This window comes from Stegostoma tigrinum, chromosome 1 (genome assembly GCF_030684315.1).
Source record: "Stegostoma tigrinum isolate sSteTig4 chromosome 1, sSteTig4.hap1, whole genome shotgun sequence".
NCBI classification, from domain to species: Eukaryota; Metazoa; Chordata; class Chondrichthyes; order Orectolobiformes; family Stegostomatidae; genus Stegostoma; species Stegostoma tigrinum.
In genome coordinates this window covers 100,765,923-100,788,895 of record NC_081354.1, presented here as the reverse complement: position 1 = coordinate 100,788,895, position 22,973 = coordinate 100,765,923, and the positions used below count along the sequence as shown (strand labels likewise).

The 22,973-nt window shown below is 41.2% G+C and overlaps 1 protein-coding gene across 5 annotated transcripts in view; it reads right to left on the bottom strand.

The window, feature by feature from the left end:
* Window positions 1–22,973, bottom strand: part of slc30a9 (solute carrier family 30 member 9) — a 130,205-nt gene that overhangs the window by 67,813 nt on the left and 39,419 nt on the right. For all 5 annotated transcript variants that reach the window (XM_048530082.1, XM_048530055.1, XM_048530092.1 and 2 more), the window contains 4 exons: window positions 20,376–20,475; window positions 13,840–13,932; window positions 7,540–7,622; window positions 4,201–4,259 (listed from right to left, as the gene is read on the bottom strand). In XM_048530082.1, the coding sequence (XP_048386039.1) occupies window positions 4,201–4,259; window positions 7,540–7,622; window positions 13,840–13,932; window positions 20,376–20,475 (335 nt within the window). The remainder of the gene's footprint in view (window positions 1–4,200; window positions 4,260–7,539; window positions 7,623–13,839; window positions 13,933–20,375; window positions 20,476–22,973) is intronic.

Sequence of the window (22,973 nt, the reverse complement as noted above, 5' to 3'; positions counted from 1 at the left end):
TAAGTTTGATTGTCTTGAAAATTTACTGGTGAAAGGCATCAGTAATCGATCTGGAGCTGGATCTTCCCATTAAAAGTTAAAGAATGATGGCATTGAACGCAACAGCATAATTTCTATCATAGCCCCGCCCAAGTTAAGTCATGCAATCATGCAGTTCTCAGCTCATTATAAACACAAGTCAGATGCTGGTTTCATTACTTGGCATGTGGTATAGCAAGCAAGAGGAGTGCGTAACCACTGTCAGAACTTTCAATCTTCAGGCCATATTTAAAGCCTAACTGGCACCTTACATGATGCAAACCAAGAAATACTCCCACACTTGTGGTGCTGACCTGTGAAGTCACAATAGATGAAAACTTATCTCACTCTATGGGCCCACGGAAGAAGATTTCAAGGAGCTGGTGGACAGTTGATTAAATACAACAAGAGGCCATCCTACCAGGTTTAGCCAGCTTAGGCAGTGATAGTCACAAGTGTCACAAAGTGATCTCCTACTCTCTAAGCAGCGCCATCTTCTTTCTGCTATCTCATCTGCTCAGGGTCATTACCAAGTCTGACACTGTGCCTCACTCAGGGTGATGGATTATAACAGTCAGCCTCACATGCATCATGTCCACTCCAGCACTCTCATTCACTACCACTACTGAAACCTCCCTGCCCTCTATGCTTTGTACCCACTCACTGGGGCACCATCTGGTGTACACAAGCTTCGTCATGAACCACACCTTCATACACTTCCTTCATATTCAATCATTCCAGCTTCCATTGCTGGAAAAATAATGATCCACAATTAAGCTGAGGGATCCAAAACAGGTAGAGAGGGGTGGAGGACATCAGGCTCTTTGTTCCCTATGTGAACAGTGCAGACGCAAACTCATTCTTGTTCTGAACAAGGTTTTATCCATATTTTCCAAGTAATTCCTGCTTGTCTTTGAGTTGTACCCCAAGTATGTCCACAACTAAAAAAAGTCACAGCCTTCAGTGATAGTTCCACCTCAGAGGTGAATGCATGTGAATCCTCATAGGTTATGGTGGCAAAATGTTCATATATACTCTCTACCAGCACAAGGACTTTAACCTTGGTGTGTTTTCTCTCTAGAGAGATGGGTAGACTCTTAATCACATTTAACTGTTGCTTTGATAAAGCAAGGTTTTGCACACTTGGCATACAAACGAGGAATAAGAGATGAACACTTGGCCTTTTGAAGTCTCCTCCGATGTCCAATCAGACTGAATTTTTTAACTCAACTCTATATTCCTGCATATCCTGATAATCTTTTGAACTTGGTAACCAAGAATCTATATACCTCTGCCTTTAAAAATATCCAAATATTCAGCATCCACTGCCACTTGGGGAAAGAAATTCTAAAGACCCTCAAACTTTGAGTTTTTAGAGGAAGTGACAAAGATAATTGATGAGGGCAAGGCAGCATATGTTGTCAATATGGACTTTAGTAAGGCTTCTGACAAGGTGCCTCAAGGCAGGTAGATACAAACTGTGACATCAAACGGGATGCCTGGTGAGCTGGTAAGGTGGATACAGAACTGGCTTAGTCATAGAAGACAGTAGTGGTGGAAACAAAAACAAAGTTGCTGGAAAGGCTCAGCAGATAAAAATAGAGTTAATGGACTCAATATCCAGTTTAATGATTTTAGGGCCTAAACTCTCCCATGTCCCAGTGCACCCACCCTGTCCACACACACACACACACACACACACACACCAGGCCTTGTAATTACATTGCCTGCTTTTACATACTATCTGTTGTTAGGCACTAATAGTCCCCATTAACAAGTGTTCACCCTTCGAGGCTGATCATTATCAATTCTTCATCTGTCCAACTGCTCTTCTTTCTCTTTAGGCTCTATCCTATCATTCACTCCCTACTCCATCCCACTCCCCTTTTCTCTGCATATAAACTGACGCTTTCCCAGCCACCATCCATTCTGAGAAAGGGTCACCGGACCGAAAACACTAACTCTGTTTTCCCCTCCACAGATGCTGCCGGACCTGCTGAGCTTTTTCAGCAACTTTGTTTTTGTTCCTGATTTACAGCATCCACAGTTCTTTCAGTTTTTATTGAGTAGCGATGGAAAGATGTTTTTCCGAATGGAGATTTATCGCCTATGGTGTTCTGCAGGTATCAGTGCTGAGACCCCTGTTGTTTATAATATGGAGAAGATAGGTTAGCGGATTAATAAGATTAGTGAGGAAGATTGAGAGAGGATATAGCAGAGAAATTGGCAAGATCTAATACAAAAGGGAAGGAAACGGTAAACGGCAGAGCCCTTAGTCATATCAACATAGAGGGATTTAGGCATGTAGGTCCAGAGTTTCCTGAAAAAGTGACAATACAAGTGGATAAGTTGTTCAAAAAGCCATATAGCATGCTTGCCATCATCCGTCAGGGCACGGAGTATTAAAATTGGCAAGTCAGGTTGCAATAATATAGAACTTAGATGAACCACAACAGGAATATTACGTACTAATCACCACACTACCAGAAGGACATGGAGGCTTTGCGGAAGTTACAGAAACAGTTTATCAGAATATTGTCTGGTTTGGAAGGTATTAGCTACAATGAAAGATTGGGTAAACTTGATTTGTTTTCACTTGAATGCTGAAGGTTAACTGGTGACTTGGCAAGTTTATAAAATTGACAGGCATGGATAGAATGGATAGTCAGTCTTTTTCCCAGATTATGAATGTCAATTACTAGGGGACGTAGGTTTAATATTAAAGTTTAATTTAAAGATGAAATTTAAATGAGATATGAGAGGCTTTTTTTTTAAAAACAGAGGGTGGTAAGTGCTTGGAACGCACTGCCACAGGAGATGGTTGAGGCAAATACAAAAGCAACGTTTAAGAAGCATCTTGATAAATGCACGAAAAGGCAGGGAATAAGAGGATACAGACTGCATAGAGACAAAAAGGTATTTAGTTCAGAAAGGCATCATGCACTGGTGCAGTCTTAGTGGGCCAAAAGGGCCTGTTACTGTGGTGTACTGTTTGTTCTTTGTCTCATGACCTTCAGAGAAAGAATGGTTCTTCTTCAGTTTTAAATGGGCAACCCCTTAACTTTAAAAAGCATGAATCTTAGTCCTCGATTCATCGACAAGAGGAAAAATCTTCTCAATAATCACCTGGTCAAGTCCTCTCAAGACCTTATGTTTCAATTACATTACCTCTGACTCTATCTAGCCTTTCCTCATAAGGTAATCCACTCATTCCAGGTATTAGACCAAAAACCTCCTCTGAACTGTTTCCATTAACATTCTTCCATAAGTACAACAAACGGTACTGTACACAGAACTCCAGATGCAGTCTTACTGACACCTGTATATCTGAATCCTAAACGCCCTACACTTGCATTCAATTACCCTTACAATAAAACATTACATGTGACACATTTTGCTGATTACTTGCTGTACCTGCATACCAGCCTTCAATGACTCTTGCACAAGGACCCCCAAATTGCCAGGCAGCTATTCTGTTTCACCCGCCAGATTTTCTCAGCACAGAGTTTATCAATTGTGGAAAGGAAGATTGGGACTGCAATGTTAATGCATTGAGTTGGGTTACAGAGATGCAAAGGCATGAAATAGGTTTCATCACAGCAAGACTCCAAACTCAAGGCACAAGGGCTTATTTGGGAGATATTTTAGTGAGTTGAGAATCTGATTTTTGAACTCTCGTACAATTAAGTCACTGTTCTTACTACCTCACAGAAGAAACTCTAGCCCACACAAGCAGATTTAAAAGTTACTACTAAAAGCTACTAAGGAATAACCTTCAAAACCTCTCACACTCAACTCCTGGCATCAGAAACCGTGCAGAAGCATTTAATTCTCTCATTGGAAGCCACCAGTCAGCTCCCCTCAGTTTCTTAGCAAATCAATTTTCGACGCAAATAAATTTTTAAAACTGGCCTGATAGTGTTTATGCATCTAAGAAATTGAAGGAATGGTATGGCAATTTGGGACACCTCACAGGCTGCATAAATCAGCAAAATCTCCCAATTTTGATCAGGACACAGATCTTATTTGAATGTACTGGACATTAAGCTCCCAGAAAGACTTTTGAGTCCAACTCTGTCTGGTTTGAAATTCCCTGGAACTTGGCAGAAAAATAAGAAGAAACTCAACACCCACTCCTTTTATTTTTAAAAAAAATCCATGCATTTCATTAATTAGTCATACCATAGTGTTACCTAGAAACTCCCGATATTCCCGCATTAACTTCTCATTCCTGAAAAGATCTGCAAAGGAGAAAGAAGAGCATCAACTGATAGCCAATTTAATATTAGGTAATGAATTCAATATACTGAAGCAGACAGCTTTAAGATCATTGCATTAATGACTTGATTTGACAAATAACAGAGGGTATTTTTGGAGATGGCATTGAAATATTTTTGACTTACTCAAGAAAAGAATTTTCTTACTGTCTGAACAAAAAATTCAATTTCTTTGCCTTTCACATACCACAGTAGTATAAGTGCATATAGATAAGAGATAAGCAGTGACTCAGGACTCCGGCCTGGAATCCTGCTTTTGGAAATGGAAGCAAACAAAGTGTTTTCAAGTGGTGAAAAACACCAGAGCTGTTACAAGGGATTCCACCTTTCAAATACAGACTTGTATATTTGGGAATGAAATCTAAACCAGGTCAGAATTTTGGAAACGCTGACAGGAATGGCTGGAAGAGTCCAAGGTCTTTGCCATAATAATCCCTGTTTATTAACAAACAATGATTGCACTTACACCTTTAACATTACATTTTCTGTCTAAAAATTTGCAAATTTGATCAATGCTCTGTAACTTTCACATTTTTCCATAATCTTTCCATGTAATGCAGTTCTTATCACTACGATTATAATAGACCTCCTAAAGGAGGATTCCTGAGCCAATAAAGAACTTTCTCCAAAATTGGAGAAGGATTCAAATCTGGGTCATTTAGGGCTCAACTGTCATCAGATTACAACATTCATGTATATTGGTTACTTGATACTCTTTACTGGTGAGTCACCAAAGACCAAATGCACCACATGCTTCCTACTCCATGTGCATTGAATTGATGGGCCGTAAGTCATTTCATCTGGGAACTACAAAATACTGTAACCAGGCCCAAGAACAGGTCCACGAGAAGATCCTTCGATTTGCTGATCCCACTGTATGCTGCCTTATGTTTTGTAGCACAAATCATGGAAGAATGTAAAGAAATACATCAACTGGCCCATCAATTCAATGAATATCTTTCTCCACAACATCACCTTTTAACCACTGGATGAACACAGCAGGCTAAGCAGCATCTTAGGAGCACAAAAGCTCATGATGCTTGGCCTGCTGTGTTTATCCAGCTCCACACTTTGTTATCTTGGATTCTCCAGCATCTGCAGTTCCCATTATCCCTTTTAACTACTCTCCTGCTCGCTCACCATACTCTTTAATACAGCATTCTATGTTTTCAAGCAAATACCCATTTCTCATTTCAAAGAATTGAAGTGCATATTTTTCAATGGTTTGAAGAAAATTACATTGAACTACTTTCTGTTTAATGATCACCAATTTCTCAATTCTTTTTCTGAAATTTGTGCCTGGTTGTTATCATTTCTCTGATTAAATAAATGATCACTAGATGGTGCTGCAGATACACAAGTGCATTGTTTACCTGCATGCCCTCTGCTGGCTGCAGTATTGAGAGAAAATACTATCCAAATTCAATATTTTCCTAATTATAGAATCATACATCATGATTCAAGGGCTTTAGCTTTGGAACATCGATCAGAAAAGCATATATTGTGATTCACCCACCCTTGCGAGTTGAATGTTTTAATTGATATGTTGTTCTGTTTCTAAACCAGGTCCAGAGGGATGTGGTGCCCAGCACTTGAATCACAAAAGACTAAAATTCAGGAACAGCAAATCATTAGGAAAGCCAATAGAATATATTGTTTATTGCATGGGGGACTGATTACAAAAGTAGGAGGCTACACCTCAGTTATACAGAGTATTGGCAGAATGCACAGTACCGGTCTCATGATTTAAGGAAGGATTCAAATGTGTTGGAAGCAGTTCAAAGAAGGTTTACTAAACTAATACATGAAATAGGTTGGTTGCCTTATGAGTAAAGGTCGAACAGGTTCAGTTGGCATCCAATGAAATTTACAAGAGTAAGAGATATCTTGATTGAAACGTGAAAACACTGAGGGCCAGAGTGGGATGTGTCAAGGATGCTTCCATTTTTGAAAGAATCTAGAAACAGGAGGTCATTGTTTAAAAAATAAATAAACTAATTAAGAGAGGGAAGTTTTTTTTAAAATCCTCTGAGAACTAAGTGTCTCTTTCTCAAAAGGTATTGGAAGCAGAATTACTGAATATGTTGAAGGCAGAGGTAGATAGATTCTTGATAATGGGCAAGAGGTTATCAAGGGTAGCAAATGTGAAATGATCAAATCATCCATTATCCTGTTCAATGGTGCAGCAGCCTTGAGGGGCCTAGTCGTTCCTAATACAGTTGTTATTTCAGCCTCAGCCCTGTCATCTCTCTGTCAGAATTCCTAACAGCCCAGTTGATTTAACACTAAAAAAAATTAAGCCGGTGTCATTTACTAGAGATCCCTGTAGATCCAGTGATTTATCATAATACTTAATTACTATTGTAAAATATTATTATACTACGACTGGCTCATTTTGTTTAATTGCTTGGTGGGAACCGTTCCCTTGGTTTAAAAAACTTACTTAGTTCTTAGTTACATTTTAACTTGACAAAATTGTTCTCATGATGAATACTACTTTCTGCTTCCTTTACAATTTTACTGCGCACCTCAATTCCCCTAATCTGCTTCAAATCTCATAGTTCCTCTACTCTTCCACACAAGTTGCTTTACATTCCATAACACTTTCTCTTCCATATATTCCCATTTGAAACAATGCTTTAATTTCTATGTCTGCACACTTCAGCCTTCACTGGCTCTCTACACTGACAGATATTCTGCAATTCACTTGTTCATATACATTCACCCATTCCATTCTATTTTTCCCAACTTATAAAATTATTCATCAGCTTCCCTCTACAATATTCACTGTATATTCTCCCAAGTACTCATACAAATACATATAGTTTACTTCATTCATAACCACTTTGTAACTGGCAAATGGGTTACCCAAAATTTTCAGTAATAGTTTCTGCAAAATACTATTTACTTCTACTTCTTATTTATTCTCTTCCATACCTCGTGCTCTATCACAATTGTTCTGTTTTCTCCCAAGAGTACCTCAAATCATTATATTCCTCTCCAATTAATTACTTTCTTGAACATATATTACCCTCCCACATACACACCTTCCCGAACGTCTGTAGATTTCAGCATGAGCACCAATGCTACCATAAGCAGTGGAATCTGCTACTCCACTGAAAGGAAGGTCAAATACATCCAATGTAATATGAACCTTTCTTCGGATCTCCTCAACAAGGTAATGCATAGCAATACAGCTTAATCATAATTAAACACTCTAAAAATAGTTCTCATATAAACTTACTTTCTTTATGTGCAATTTCTTCATTTTGGCGTCGTTTTTTTGCCCTGGCAAGAGCTTCTCGGCTACCATGCACTTCAAGAGCCCTTGAAAAACAATAAACATCTGTTAGAAGTGCTGTAAATACCTCTTTGTTAAATTCTGTACTCTAAATTTAAGGAGTTCAAGAAAAGTAGTTCAAGTTATTTACTTAGAATGATCACATATACAAGTCTGTCAACAGAATTCTTCTTAAAGCATCTTAGTGCCAGGAACATGTTTTGTTGGTTTGTGTTCAGTGTGAATATTTTCATATTCCTAATATTTCTTCTTTGTTAATTGGTCAGGGAAAATAATTTTCATGCAAGTGTTTGGAAAACTTGTTCCATTTCTTTACAGATACAAATGATCTTGTAGTTATCATTCTTTAGTGGGGTAGCAATCATAACATGGTAGAATTTCAAATTCAGTTTGAGGGAGAATAATCCAGGTTTCAAAACATACGTTCAACTAAAAGGTAATTAAAGAAATATGAAGAAAGTAGGCTCTGACAAAAGAATTAAATTAGCTCTATTGTCACACGTACACAAATGAGTACAGTGAAAAGTTTACAAATTGCTACACTATGGTGTCATCTTCGGTACAAAGGAACCTAAGTACAGATTCTTGGAACAAATTCTGAGGGGAAAAAAAGAGAAAAATAGAGAAATAAAAAGATCAGAATAACAGTCTTCCAACCCAGTGCAAGCCAGCACCTAACCTCCAGTAACTGAACGAGATCTTCACTGCCTTGCCGTCACCTGCGCCAGCAGCATCAATATAGGAGTCGCTACATTTCAGACGCCATCTTGTTGCTACTGGGCCCACCTCGCTGATGCCACTGAACCCACAACTGCTTCACAGCCAGGAAGCTGGTGCTGCCTTACCATTAACCAGAAGTTCCCACTGTAGTCTGACCACGATCACAACCAGGAGTCACTGGCACCACTGCTGCCTCAATGATGCCAGGAGTGCCTACTCCGAGCATAACATACTGCTGTCGCACCAGGGATTACCACTCTGGGGCCACTGCAACCAGGCGTCTCTGGTTCTGCTGCCAGGTCACAAGTCCCTGGCTCCGCTACCCGGCCAGGCCAAACTGCTACAGTGCTATTAATCCTTCTTTGGCAGCAGGCGCCACATTTCCAGCATTGCCATCTTGAAAAGTCCACTGCTGCTACATTGCCATCCCGATCGCTGGAGGAGCTTTGCTGCCAATCCCAAACACCAGGAGGAGCCAATTTCACCACTCTGCTGTGGCCCGCTCTCGCTGTTGAACCAATGCTGCTGACCAACCTGTCACAAAAATGAACGGGGTTGGGAGGCAGCAGTATGGGGGGTTGGGGGTGGCAGGGCGGGACAAGAGAGGGAGAGAGGGTGGATCTGGCAAGGGAAGGCAGGCCACAGGAGGGAGAGATGAAGAGAGGGAGGGGCAGGACAAAGTAAGGAGGGGAGGACTTACACTCTTAAAACAGAGACTCAAAAAGACATTTCCTTTCCCAGAGGATAGTTATTATTTGGTACACTCTACCCAGAAAGTTGCAAACGCTAGATCCAGGCAAGTATTTACCGAGAAGATAGATGGATCTCTGAAATATTAGAGATCCGAGGGCTATGATGAACTGACGAAAGCCTGGAACAGAACATTCACCTATTGAAAGGTGGGGCAAGCTTGAGGGGTCATGGCCAACCCTTACCCCTATTTCTTATTTCCAAATCCTTTATAGCAACAGATGTAGAAGAAAAAATTATTTTAATAAAGTCTGTATTGCAGCAGTTTGTGTTACAGCAGTGTGTCAGGAAGAACCCTGAAGTGCACTTGAGAAGACCAGTACACAGTACATCCAACTCAAAGTTAGAGCACTGTGCGCAGTTCTGGAACCCATATTATTGGAGGGTTGTAACTGCACTGAAGAAGGTGCAGAGAAGATTTACTAGGATGCTGCCTGCACTGGAGAGTTTTCGTTGTGAAGAGATTGGACAGACTGGGCTTGTTTTCCTTGGAGCAGAAGATACTGTAGGGGACATGATTGAGTTGTATAAAACTATGAGGGGAATAAAGAGAATAGGCAGGAAGAAACACTTCCCCTTAATGGAGGGATTAATGACTAGGGCCATACATTTAAAGTAAGGAATCAAAGGTTTAAGAGATGTGAGGAAATACTTTTTCCACCTGGAGGGTGATGAGAATCTGGAACTCACTGTCTTTAAGTGTGGTAGAGGCAGAAATGCTCAAGATTTAAGAGTATTTAGATCTGCACTTGCAATACCCTGGTACATGAGGCTACGGGCCAAGTTTTGGGAAACAAGATTAGAAGAGCTAGGTGGTTGTTTTTAACCATCATGGTTGCCATGAGCCACAGAACCTTTCACTGTATTGTCAATTCTATGATTCTTTAAGACAAACTTGTATTTACACAGTGCCTGGCAACATCAAGATGTTGCAAAGTGCCAATGAAGTATTTTGAAAGTGCAGACATTTTTGTCATATATAAAGTGCCACTTAATGCCAATACATTCCACCCTTGAGAGTAAACTGATCAAACAGTACTTCGTTGGATCAGTTGGATCTGGAGCATTAACCTTTAGTATTACAGCCAGGATTTTACCAGGGTCTGTGACTTTTGTAACAGCAGGTATCTTGTATGGTTTTGTGATGTCAATGGAGTGATCTGAAGTGGCATAACCTCCATAACATGATTGGACTTATTTACACTTGTCTTAATTGGGCCAACATTTGATTTCACAAGTTTCAAAACAGTCAATAATCTCCATAACATACTCCAGTTAAATCAAAGGCTAAAATAGAATAGTTTTTTTTGTATTTTGAACATTTAAATTTGAGTTAAGGAATTTTTGTGTCAGTAACTAGGGCTCACAATTTCAAGACTGCCAGTAAGAGATCTAGGATTGAAATGAGGAGAAACATTTTTACTCAGTTGTTGAGATTTGAAATGGGCTACTTAGGAGGATGGTTTTGGCAAATTCCACAGGAGGTTTCAAAAGAGACCTGGATACATGTCTCAAAGTGAAATTAGAGGACTATGGAGATAATGGGAACTGCAGATGCTGGAGAATCCAAGACAACAAAATGTGAGGCTGGAAGAACACAGCAGGCCAAGCAGCATCTCAGGAGCACAAAAGCTATTGTGCTCCTGAGATGCTGCTTGGCCTGCTGTGTTCATCCAGCCTCACATTTTGTTGTCTTAGAGGACTATGGAGATAGTTCTGGAGATGGGGACTAGTTGCGTAGGTCTTTCAGAAGCCAGTACAAACAATGGGTAAAATGGCCTCATTCTATACTATAAAATTCTGCAATTCTATGATGCTAAAATAAGTTATTTTGAGAATCTTATGCTAGTTAGATACTATTCACAAACCTGCACTGAATTGCTTTCTTCCCCAGGTGCTCAAATACCATGGCCTAAATCAATGCACAGATCACTGAAGGTCAGGCAAGACAGGTGGAGGGAGCAGTTAATAAAGCATTCAGTGTTCTCAGCCTTTGTAATGGGGCAGAGAGTACAACAGCAGAGAGGTGATGTTGAACTTGTACAAGACATTTGTTTGACATACTGTTGTCGCCACTCCACTGTAGGAAAAATAAGAATTCATTGGACAGAGTGCAGAAGAATGGTTTATAAGAATGAAGTTTCTCATTCCCAGAACCAGTTATGAAGACAGACTGAAGAAGCTGGGACTGTTGTCCTTGGTGACAAGGCAGTTGACAGGAGGTTTTCAAAACCACGAGCAGGCTGAATAGAGAAGACAGAAAGAAGCTGTTCCCAGATGTAAAAGAAAAACGAATAGAGGGCACAGATGTAGTGTGTAAACAAAGCAAGGGTGATTTACGAAAAAACTTCTTTTTCCGCAGCCAGTAGATTGGGTATAGAATGCACTGTCTAGGAATGTGGAGGAGGCAAATTTTATTAAAGTCTTGGATGATGATACAGATAGAAATGTGTGCAGGGGAAAATGCCAAAACTAACATGGGGTAACCGAACCAATGCAGGCACAATGGACTAAGTGGCTTATGATGCAATAATTATACGATTCTGTGGAATCATACATTCTGTTAATCTCTGCCATTAACTTCAACAGAGGTCTGTAGTTACCACTTTTATCCCTTCCTCCTTATATGTAACTTTACAGTGCAAAGACAATACATTATTGCTGAATATAGAGAACTTTGGAATGTCAATGGATAATGCATCTACAATATCTTCACTTATTTGTTTTAAGATTCTAGGGTATAAACCATCAGCTCCTAAAGATATGCATATTAAATCTTACTATTTCCTCATTACCATTTTTTAATTTAATATTAAATCCATTTGTGCCTCCCTGGGCTTAACTTCAAATTCCCTGTAATGCTTGTATTTTGTATTCATCTCCAGAGTGGACAAACTACTTAAAATATTAGCAATTTTGTTATTTCTTCGCTGTCCATTAGTCTCACCTACAATCTTTATTGGGTCCTCGTTATAATTCATTCTTAAAATAAGAAAAACAAATCCTTTCCTGATAGTTTTAACTAATCTAAAGTTTTGCACCTCGAACTTCTGTACCCTTTGGTTGTCTTTTACTGCTCTCCACGTTAGCTGGATTTCCACTTTCCCATACATATTTATGTTAAAAACCTGGTGTTTTCAGTTTGATATTTATCTCAACAGTTACTAGTAATTGTGGACACTTCACTAGAGAAATGGGGCCTTTGATTTTTCATGATATTGATTTCAATTACTTCTCTGAATATTTCCCATGTGGTGCAGATTGCTTCAGCAACAGTGGAATTTATTACTGACTGTTACATTTACGGCTCTTGGCTCTGGTCTCAAACAAAAGTGGAAACATCTTTTCAATATCTACCATATCAAACACTTCCATACCCCTGAGAACCTTCATCAAATTACCAGTCAGCATTTCTTTTCCAAACAAATAGTTCTGACCCTTCAATCATTCCTGAATGCCACTTTTCCTTTCTTGTATAATCATAGTAAATATTTTTGTACCTTCTCCAGAGATAATAATTTCTTTTTCTTAAGCATCAGAAGTATTCACAGCCCTTCAATGTTGTATACTAAGGTTCAAGCAAATCAAACAATTTCTCTGCTTCCAATTCTATCCCAATAGAAATTAATTCAAATGTGTTCTTTTTAACACAAGAAATGGTCTTGTAAATCAGTCTAAGTCTAACAATTTAAGTATTTTATGATCGTTGTTCACCCAAATCATTCTTAAAAACTCATTTATCACTTGAACTATTTTGTTGCTTTGTCAATTTGAATACTTTCCCTTATATTGCTTCCAAGTTTCATTGCATGGCATATTTATAGTCTTTGTACATCATATCAATTTTGAAAGAACTCTTTCTAAAGTAGCTTTACCTCTGCTATTTTAGTGTTTCAATGCCCGAACTGAAATCCCTACTATAAGATAGAATGTCTTTTAATAAAATTACCACTACATTTTTTTCTCCAACGGCTACAGTATCACCCACATCCGATGAATGAATAAATAAAATCTTTAAGCTGAATTTGTACTTGCACAAATTTTAGATCTTACACATTAGTGTATAGAATTCCTCAGATAACTGTCCATAATCCACATGAATGCATTAGTTTTGAATTTCAAAGAGAAATTATGCTGATTCTCCAAAACTAAAACGATTTGGAAATACCAACTTACAGACAGTTTACTCACATATTAAAGCACACAAGTTATTCTATTTAACAGAGAAAGCCAGTTTGATCTCAACATCTTTTTGATTTCAAACATAAAACTGTTCACTTGGAATGTTAGAACGGGTAAAATGGAGAAAGGCAAAGCATTGTAGAAGATGTCTGCAAGGTAAAAGGGGAATATTACCACAAGCAAAAAAAAAATCCGTAGATTTATTCATTTTCTCAGCTAAAATGACAGTTAACTGAGCCAAAAACAGAAATTGCTGGAAAAGCTCAGCAGGTCTGGTAGCACCAGTGGAGAGAAATCAGACTTAACGTTTGGGTCAAGTAACCCTTCCACAGAACATAGTTAACTGAGAGATGGCATGAAGCATTAGAATATTTACACTCAGCACAACAGCTGGGAGGGCCACGCATTAAATTCTCACTGCATTCAACTTGCAGTTTCAACAATACAGTTTCCATGATTTTATATGAAGAAACTTACCTGGAATGAAGAAAATAATGCAAAGTGTCTCAAAATCAGATTTAAGTACACAGAAATTGAAGTTAATAAATGTTTATTGCTATTAGTTCAGGCATAAAAGTGATCTATACCCACTTGGCTTCTACATCAGATCTTAAGTAGACAGTAAATGCTTCTGTATCATCATGAGGACTTCGCCGTTTAATCTTCCTTAATTGTTCCAGATCACTGTGGACAAAATGAGAAAGTCAGAGTTTTATCAAAACAATTTACTATGTACAGCACTGCAGTGCAGCACGTTGGAACTAATTTTACTTTACTCCTTCAATGGGCGTGAGCAGTGCCTATGCCCAATTGCCCTTGAAATGGCAATAGTGAGCCACCTTCTTGAGTGGTTGTAGCCTATCGGGTAAAAGTGCAGCTAGTGGGGAGTTCCAGGGTTCCGATCCAGTGGCAGAGGTGGCAGTGATACAGTTGTAAATCAGGATGGTGGAAGCGAACTTCAATGTGATGTTACCGTGTTTCTTGCCTTGTCATTCTAATCTGTAGAGGTTGCAGATTTGTAAACTATTATCGAATGAATTTTGGTAAGTTGCTACACTGTAATGTGTATATAATACACATATACATGCTTATGGGAGGGTGGAGCTTCAGTTTGGGACAAAAGACTGATACTCTGCTGTGTGGCAGAAAATAGCAAAAGAAAAGTGGCACAATGTTGCATATATTAACAGCTGTAAAACAGAACATTACATTTTATAAAGCACAAGCTAAACACAAACAGTCCACAAAAGTGAAAAGATGGATCTCTTTAGCAAAATGCAGAACTTCAGTTATCACTATCCTCTAGAACAGGATATTAGCATACATTACGTTGGGCTAAATATGTGATTTAATTTCAAATGGAGTCTATAATTGCATTCTCAATTCAATTCTTGTCAAGGATAGTTTAGTGTAAAAGATTTCATAACCAAATTCTTGATTTATGTGCTATGTTTATGTACCTCTTCTCCATTGAAAGTATAATTAACCAAAATGTATATGAATCAGCATATTTAAATAGTTACAAAAAAAGTTGCTGGAAAAGTTCAGCAAGTCTGGTAGCGTTTGTGAACGAAAAAAGAGAGTTAACGTTTCAGGTCCGGCGACCCCTCCTTACAGATGGTGGCTGGAAAAATGTCAGTTTACATGCAGAAAAAAAAGGGGAGAGAGGTAGGGTAGGGAGTAAATGTTAAGATAGAGCCTAAAGAGAAAGAACAGCAGTTGGACAGACAAAGAATTGCTAATGATCAGGCCGGGAGGGTGAGTAGCTGCTAATGGGGACTATTAGTGACTAACAACAGGTGGTGTGTAATGGCAGGCTGTGATAACAAGGCCTGGTGTGTGGGGTGGGGGCGCTAGGGCATGGGAGAGTTTAGGCCCTAAAATGATTGAACTCGATATTGAGTCTGGAGGGCTGCAGTGTCCTCAAGCGGAAAATGAGGTTTTGTTCTTCCAGCTTGTATTGAGCTTTGCTAGAACACATAGCGCGAAGCTGGATGAACACAGCAGGCCAAGCAGCATCTCAGGAGCACAAAAGCTGACGTTTCGGGCCGAGAGCCTTCATCAGAGGGACTATTCGGATTCTGATGAAAGATCTAGACTCGAAACGTCAGCTTTTGTGCTCCTGAGATGCTGCTTGTGTTCTGCTGTGTTCATCCAGTTTCACACTTTGTTATCTTGGATTCTCCAGCATCTGCAGTTCCCATTATCTCTAGCCAGCTAGAGACAGACATGTTGGCCAGGGAACAGGGTGATGTGTTGAAGTGGCAGGCAATGGGTAGTTCAGTGATAATGGGAACTGCCCCGCCACAACCGCCCTAAGAGGATCCCCCTCGTTCTCACACACCACCCCACCAACCTCCGGATACAACGCATCATCCTCCGACACTTCCGCCATCTACAACCCAACCCCACCACCCAAGACATTTTTCCATCCCCACCCCTGTTGGCTTTCCGGAGAGACCACTCTCTCCGTGACTCCCTTGTTCGCTCCACACTGCCCTCCAACCCCACCACACCCGGCACCTTCCCCTGCAACCACAGGAAATGCTACACTTGCCCCCACACCTCCTCCGTCACCCCTATCCCAGGCCCCAAGATGACTTTCCACATCAAGCAGAGGTTCACCTGCACATCTGCCAATGTGGTATACTGCATCCACTGTACCCGGTGTGGCTTCCTCTACATTGGGGAAACCAAGCGGAGGCTTGGGGACCGCCTTGCAGAACACCTCCACTCGGTTCGCAATAAACAACTGCACCTCCCAGTCGCAAACCATTTCCACTCCCCCTCCCATTCTGTAGATGACATGTCCATCATGGGCCTCCTGTACTGCCACAATGATGCCACCTGAAGGTTGCAGGAACAGCAACTCATATTCCGCTTGGGAACCCTGCAGCCCAATGGTATCAATGTGGACTTCAACAGCTTCAAAATCTCCCCTTCCCCCACCGCATCCCTAAACCAGCCCAGTTCGTCCCCTCCCCCCACTGCATCCCAAAACCAGTCCAACCTGTCTCTGCCTCCCTAACCTGTTCTTCCTCTCACCCATCCCTTCCTCCCACCCCAAGCCACACCTCCATCTCCTACCTACTAACTTCATCCCACCTCCTTGACCTGTCCGTCTTCCCTGGACTGACTTATCCCCTCCCTACCTCCCCACCTATACTCTCCTCTCCACCTATCTTCTTTTCTCTCCATCTTCCGTCCGCCTCCCCCTCTCTCCCTATTTATTCCAGAACCCTCACCCCATCCCCCTCTCTGATGAAGGGTCCAGGCTCGAAACATCAGCTTTTGTGCTCCTGAGATGCTGCTGGGCCTGCTGTGTTCATCCAGCCTCACATTTTATTGTAATGGGTAGTTCAGGGTCTTTTTTGTGAGCAGAATGTGTGCACGTGCGAAGGTAGTGTGGACCAGGACGTCCAGAGGGAGCAGTCCCTATGGAAGGCAGACAAGGGAGGGGAGGGGAATGTGCATCTGGTGGTGGTAGTATCTTGCTGGAGGTGGCTGAAATGGCACCTGATGATCTTCTGGATGTGGACACTGGGATAGTAGGTAAGGACAAAAGGAGCCCTACCACTGTTGTGGAACGGAGAAGGGGTGAGGGCAGAAGTGTGGGAGATGGATTGGACCCAGTTGAGGTCCCTGTCGACAATGAAGCTGGGAAATCCTTGGGTGAGGAAGAAGCAAACAGGGTTAAGGAAAATCCCAAAGCCTTTTATTCATACATAAGGGGCAAAAGGGTAACTAGAGAAAGGGTTGGCCCACTCAAGGACAAAGGAGGGAAGTTATGGGAGGAGTCAGAGAAAATAAGTGTGATTCTTAACAATTATTTTGCGTTGGTATTCAGAGGAGAGGGACATGACGCATGTTAAGGTTAGGGACAGACATTTGATTACTCTCAGTCAAGTTGGAATGGGGGTGGGTAGTATTGGGTATTCTGAAAGACATTAGGGTCGATAAGTCCCCAGGTCCAGATGAGATCTACCCCACGTTACAAAGGGAAGCTAGAGAGGAAATAGCTGGGGCCTTAACAGATTATATCTTTGCAGCATCCTCGAGCACGGGTCAGGTCCTGGAGGACTGGAGAATTGTTAATGTTGTCCCCTTGTTTAAGAAAGGTAGCAAGGATAATCCAGTTAATTATAGACCAGTGAGCCTGATGTCAGTGGTGGGGAAAGCTGCTGGATAAGATCTATTTACATTTGGAAAAAAAATGGGCTCACTTGTGACAGGCAGCATGGTTTTGCACAGGGACGGTCATGTTTTACCAACTTGATAGAATTCTTTGAGGAAGTGATAAAGTTGATAGATGAGGGAAGGGCTGTAGATGTCATATACATGGACTTGGGTAAGGCATTCGAGAAGGCTCCCTTGGTAGGCTGATGGAGAAAGTGACATCGCATGGGGTCCAGGGTGTACTAGCTAGATTCATAGAGGACTGGCTGGGCAACAGGAGACAGAGGGTTGTAGTGGAAGGGAGTCTCTCAAAATGCAGAACTGTGACCCGTGGTGTTACACAGGGATCTGTGATGGGACCACTGTAGTTTGTGATATACATGAATGAAAAGGAGGAAGGTATAGATGGCCAGATTAGCAAGTTTGCAGATGACACTAAGATTGATGCAGTAGCAGATAGTGAAGGGAACTGTTGGAGAATGCATCAGAATATAGATAGGTTCGAGTGTTGGGCAGAGAAATGGCAGATGGAGTTCAATCCAGGCAAATGAGAGGTGATGTGTTTTAGAAGATCCAATTCAAGAGCGAACTATACGGTAAATGGAAAAGCCCTGGGAAAAACTGATGCACAGGGAGATCTGGGTGTTCAGGTCCAGATGGCAACGCAGGTGGATAGAGTGGTCAAGAAGGCAAACGACATGCTTTCATTCATCAGACAGGGTACTGAGTACAAGAGTTGGCAGATCATGTTACAGTTAATTTGGTTCGATTACAATTGTGATACTGCGTACCGTTCTGGTCACCACATTATCAAAAGGATGTGGATGCTTTGGAGAGGATGCAGAGGTAGTTCACCAGGATGTTGCCTGGTATGGAGGGCGCTAGCTATAAAGGGAGGTTGAGTAGATTAGGATTATTTACATTAGAAAAACGGAGGTAGTGAGGGGGAACCTGATTGAGGTCTACAAAATCATGAGAGGTATAGACAGGTTGGGTAGCAAGAAGCTTTTTCCCTCCAGATTGGGGGACTCAATTACTAGGGGTCATGATTTCAAGGTGAGAAGGGGAAAAAATTTAAGGGAGATATGCGTGGAAAGTTCTTTGCGCAGAGGGTGGTGGTTGCCTGGAATGTGTTGCCAGCGGAGGTGGTCGAAGCGGGCACAAGTGTCATTTAAGATATATCTAGACAGATACATGAATGGGCATGGAACAGAGGGATACAGATGCTTGGAAGACAGGCGACAGGTTTAGATAGAGGATCTGGATCAGTGCAGGCTTGGAGGGCCGAAGGGCCTGTTCCTGTTCTGTAATTTTCTTTGTTCTTTGCAAGTAGGACATTTCTGAGACTCCCTTGTCAAAGTTGGCCTCATCTGAACATATACGACGAAGACAGAGGAATTGAAAGAATGGGATGGAGTCTTTACGGGAAGTGGGGAATGAGGATGTATAGTCCAGACAGCTGTGGGAGTCAGTGGGTTTATCATGGATTTCAGTGGCCAGTCTATCCCCAGAAATGTCAAGGAAGAGAAGGGAGAAGTCAGATGTACCAGGTGAACCTGCACTTCCCAGAATCTAGTCTACTGCATTCGCTGCTCAGAGTGTGGTCTCCCCTACATTGGGGAAACAAAGCATAGACTGGGTGACTGCTCGCAGAACATCACGTTCTGCTCACAAAAAAAGACCCTAAACTACCCATTGCCTGCCACTTTAACGCACTATCCTGTTCCCTGGCCAACATGTCTGTCTGTGGCTTGCTGCAATGTTCTAGCAAAGCTCAACGCAAGCTGGAAGATCAATAAAGTGTAGAGCTGGATGAACACAGCCGGTCAAGCAGCATCTTAGGAGCAGAAAAACTGACGTTTCGGGCCTCGACCCTTCATTAGAAATGTGGGGGGGGCGGGGGGGCAGGGTTCTGAAATAAATAGGGAGAGAGGGGGAGGTGGATTGAAGATGGATAGAGAAGATAGATGACTGCATCCCAAAACCAGCTAACTCGTCCCCACCTGTTCTTCCTCACCTATCCCCTCCTCCCACCTGAAGCCACACGCCCATCTCCTACGTACTAACCTCATCCCGTCCCCCTTGACCTGTCCGTTCTTCCCAGACTGACCTAACCCCTCCCTACCTCCCCACCTACACTCACCTCTACAGGCTCCATCCCCGCCCCTTTAACTGGTCTGTCTCCTCTCCACCTATCTTCTCTATCCATCTTCAATACACCTCCCCCCTCTCCCTATTTATTTCAGAACCCTCTCCCCCTCCCCCATTTCAGATGAAGGGTCTAGGCCCGAAATGTCAGTTTTTCTGCTCAGATGCTGCTTGGCCTGCTGCGTTCATCCAGCTCTACACTTTGTTATCTTGGATTCTCCAGCATCTGCAGTTCCTATTATCTCTGGAAGAACAACACCTCATTTTCTGCTTGGGGACCCTGCAGCACTTCTGACTCAATAGTGACTTCAATAATTTTAGGGCCTGAACTCTTCCATGTCCCAGACCCCACCCCACACACCACATTTTGTGCATCCACATAACCTGCAGTACCTGTTGTTAGTCACTAATAGTCCCCATTAACAACTAGTTAGCCTAACCCAGCCTGATCGTTATCAATTCTTTGTCTGTTCAATTGCTCTTCTTTCTCTTCAGGATATCTCTCTCCACCCTATTGTTTACTCCCTACCCCTTCCGACTCCCCTTTTCTCTGCACGTAAACTGATGTTTTCCCAGCCACCATCAGTTCTGAGGAAGGGTCACCAGGCCTGAAACATTAATTCTGTTGCTTCCTTCACATGCGCTGCCAGACCTGCTGAGCTTTTCCAGCAACTTCTGTTTTTGTTCCTGACTTAAGGCATCTACAGTTCTTTCGGTTTTTATATTTAAATATTTATATCCTAACAGTTTGTATCATTGATTTAAAAGAACCAAAACAAATTGTTAGCAATACTATTAAATACCTGGGTTTTAGACAGAATTCATTCAGCGCCCGCATGCCTGTGATGAAATTATTTTGAGTATATGTGGACCCATAATCTCTCTTCTTCAGAATAGCTTTAACTGAAAAACAAGAAATGTGAAGTTTTAAAATAATGTGAATGGTGACAATGAGCTAACTCCTGTTTGACCTTCTGCTGAAGGTACAAATTTTAATGGGGAGCAAGCAATCCACAGCTCAACTGAAAAAGTAAGACACAAGCACTTGTCCTGCACCTATACTAGGGGAGGACATAAGCCTCTGATGTTCTCAAGAAACACAGAATACAATGATCACTTTGGACCTGAGTTTTAAGTGCAAAAATCAGGTGTGATAAACTGATATTCTTGAAATTGATTACCAGCAGGCAAAGGGTGATTTGTATCTCTCTCAGAAAACCCTTTTCTTTAGAAAAAGGGAATATCTAAATAAGACAGTAAAGTTGCTAAACAGAACTGAAGGAAGAGTATCAATGAACTTGGAAAACAAGTTGGACAGGCCAGCAGCAGAAAACAGCATAACTGGGAACAGAAACTGAGATGCTACTGTTTCTGCAGGAGTAGGAACCTGGTCAACTCCAGTGAGAGCGCTATCATTCCAACAGAAGGCCAAATGAGGTGTCATTTTAAGCATTATGCTTGGATACTTAATTGAAGACCTGATACCCTCTTGAAGGCCAGAAATGTGCATACGTGGTATAGGGAGGATCTCTGAGGGAGAATGAATGATTTCCCAACAACAGTACACACACATACCTAATTTACTACTTCTGATGAAACAAAGCTCCTTGCATACTCAGGAAAGCCTTGAACATAAATATGGTTGCAATGCAAAATACTGTCAGAAATTTCAAAAGATTAGATTACATTGTGCTTTAACTGTAAACTATCTGCAATAAATAAATCAACAAGGATCCTTAAAAGCTCAAAACGCTTCTTCACCAATAAATCCTGTTGCATCACCTGCTTTGCATCACCCGAAAGTAGTCTGTGACCATGACGTTTCATGTAGCCCAAAGACTGATGTCATGTGGCTCGATGAACCAGTTACGTGGTCATCTGAATCAAATTCTAGCAAGTGGCCTTGAAAAGCTGGTCTCACGCTTCAGAACAAATATTCCTGGCTCATAGGTTTAGCAGCTTCTGCTAAAAGGTTCCAAAATTGTGCCCCACAATGAAATCAGTGGAACCAATGGCTACAATATGACAGAATACAGACTTATGATAAGAGTTCATATCAGTTCCCACATAAAACGAGGAACAGATTTACAGAGGAACTGTTGACAGCTGTATGCTTTATAGGAGAACTAATGATTGGAGACTTTAACCAAGTAGTACAGGAGCATGTTCAGGTAATTTTGGCTGTCAGTTGGGAATTGAAACAAATAGAGTCAGTCAACTGGCAGCAAGGGAACATTTTAAGAACGGTAATTGTAATACCAAAAGATTATTTATAGAAAAGAACAAGGAGCAGCCAAGCGTATCAACAATTATGAATGGTGATAATAGTCCTGGCACAGATAGATTGCAGTCAGAGTGTGGCAGGAAAAATGAACAGAACAATGCTTTTCTTTTAAAGAGATGCTTACAGTATAATAGAGTTATATTCCAAAAAATGAAAACAGGACAAATAGCCACAGCCTCCTTGATGATGAAAGAGAAAACAATGAAGCGATTAAAAGGGTGAGCATGATAAATTTCAAATGGATATTACAAATGGGAATAAGATTGAGTGAAAAAGGCTGGGGTGAAGTTGAAAAGTACAGAGAGGTACACAAAGTATGAGAAGTGGCTGCCTTCCCCTTTACGGTAGTTTCAATGTCCTCTAATAGACAAAACTGTCATAAAAAGGAGCGATGGATTATACGGGGTTCCTAAAGATGATCTGCATACAAGGTCTGCCATCATCCACTTAACCAAATGAATGAGCTCCCTGAACTGTTATGACTATGATTTACAATCTTAGGTACTAAATGAGCATTTTGCATTTGCCTTGCATTAGTTTCGATCTGGAGGCACAAATCTTTTTTAATAATGGTGAACAACAATGAAGATAAAGATGGGTTTCAAGGGGACCAGTTCTGAGGAAGGGTGACTGGACACAAAGCGTTAACTCTGTTTTTAATTTAACTTCACAGTTGCTACTAGACCGGCTGAGCTTTTCCAGCAACTTTGATGGGCTACTGAAATGGGCAAATATTTGGCAAATTAAATTTAATGCACAAGTGTGAAGAATGAGAAAAGGCAAAATAATGGATATGATTCTAAAAAGGGATACAGGCATCGAATACAACCTCCTGGACTTCAGCAAGGTTTACGATCAGGTCCAACATGGGAGACTGACAAAGAACCCATGAGATCCAAGCAAATTTGGCTAATTGGATCAAAACTGGCAAGAAACAGAGGGTGACGGTTGAGGGATGTTTTTGTGATTGGATGGCTGTCCCCAGAAAGGTTCTGCAGGAATCAGTGTTGGGGCCCAGGCTTTTTGTGGTATAAATAAATGATTTATACTCTAATATAAGAGAGTTGATCAGTAAGTTCATAGATGATATGAAAATTGAAGGAGTGGTAAATAGTGA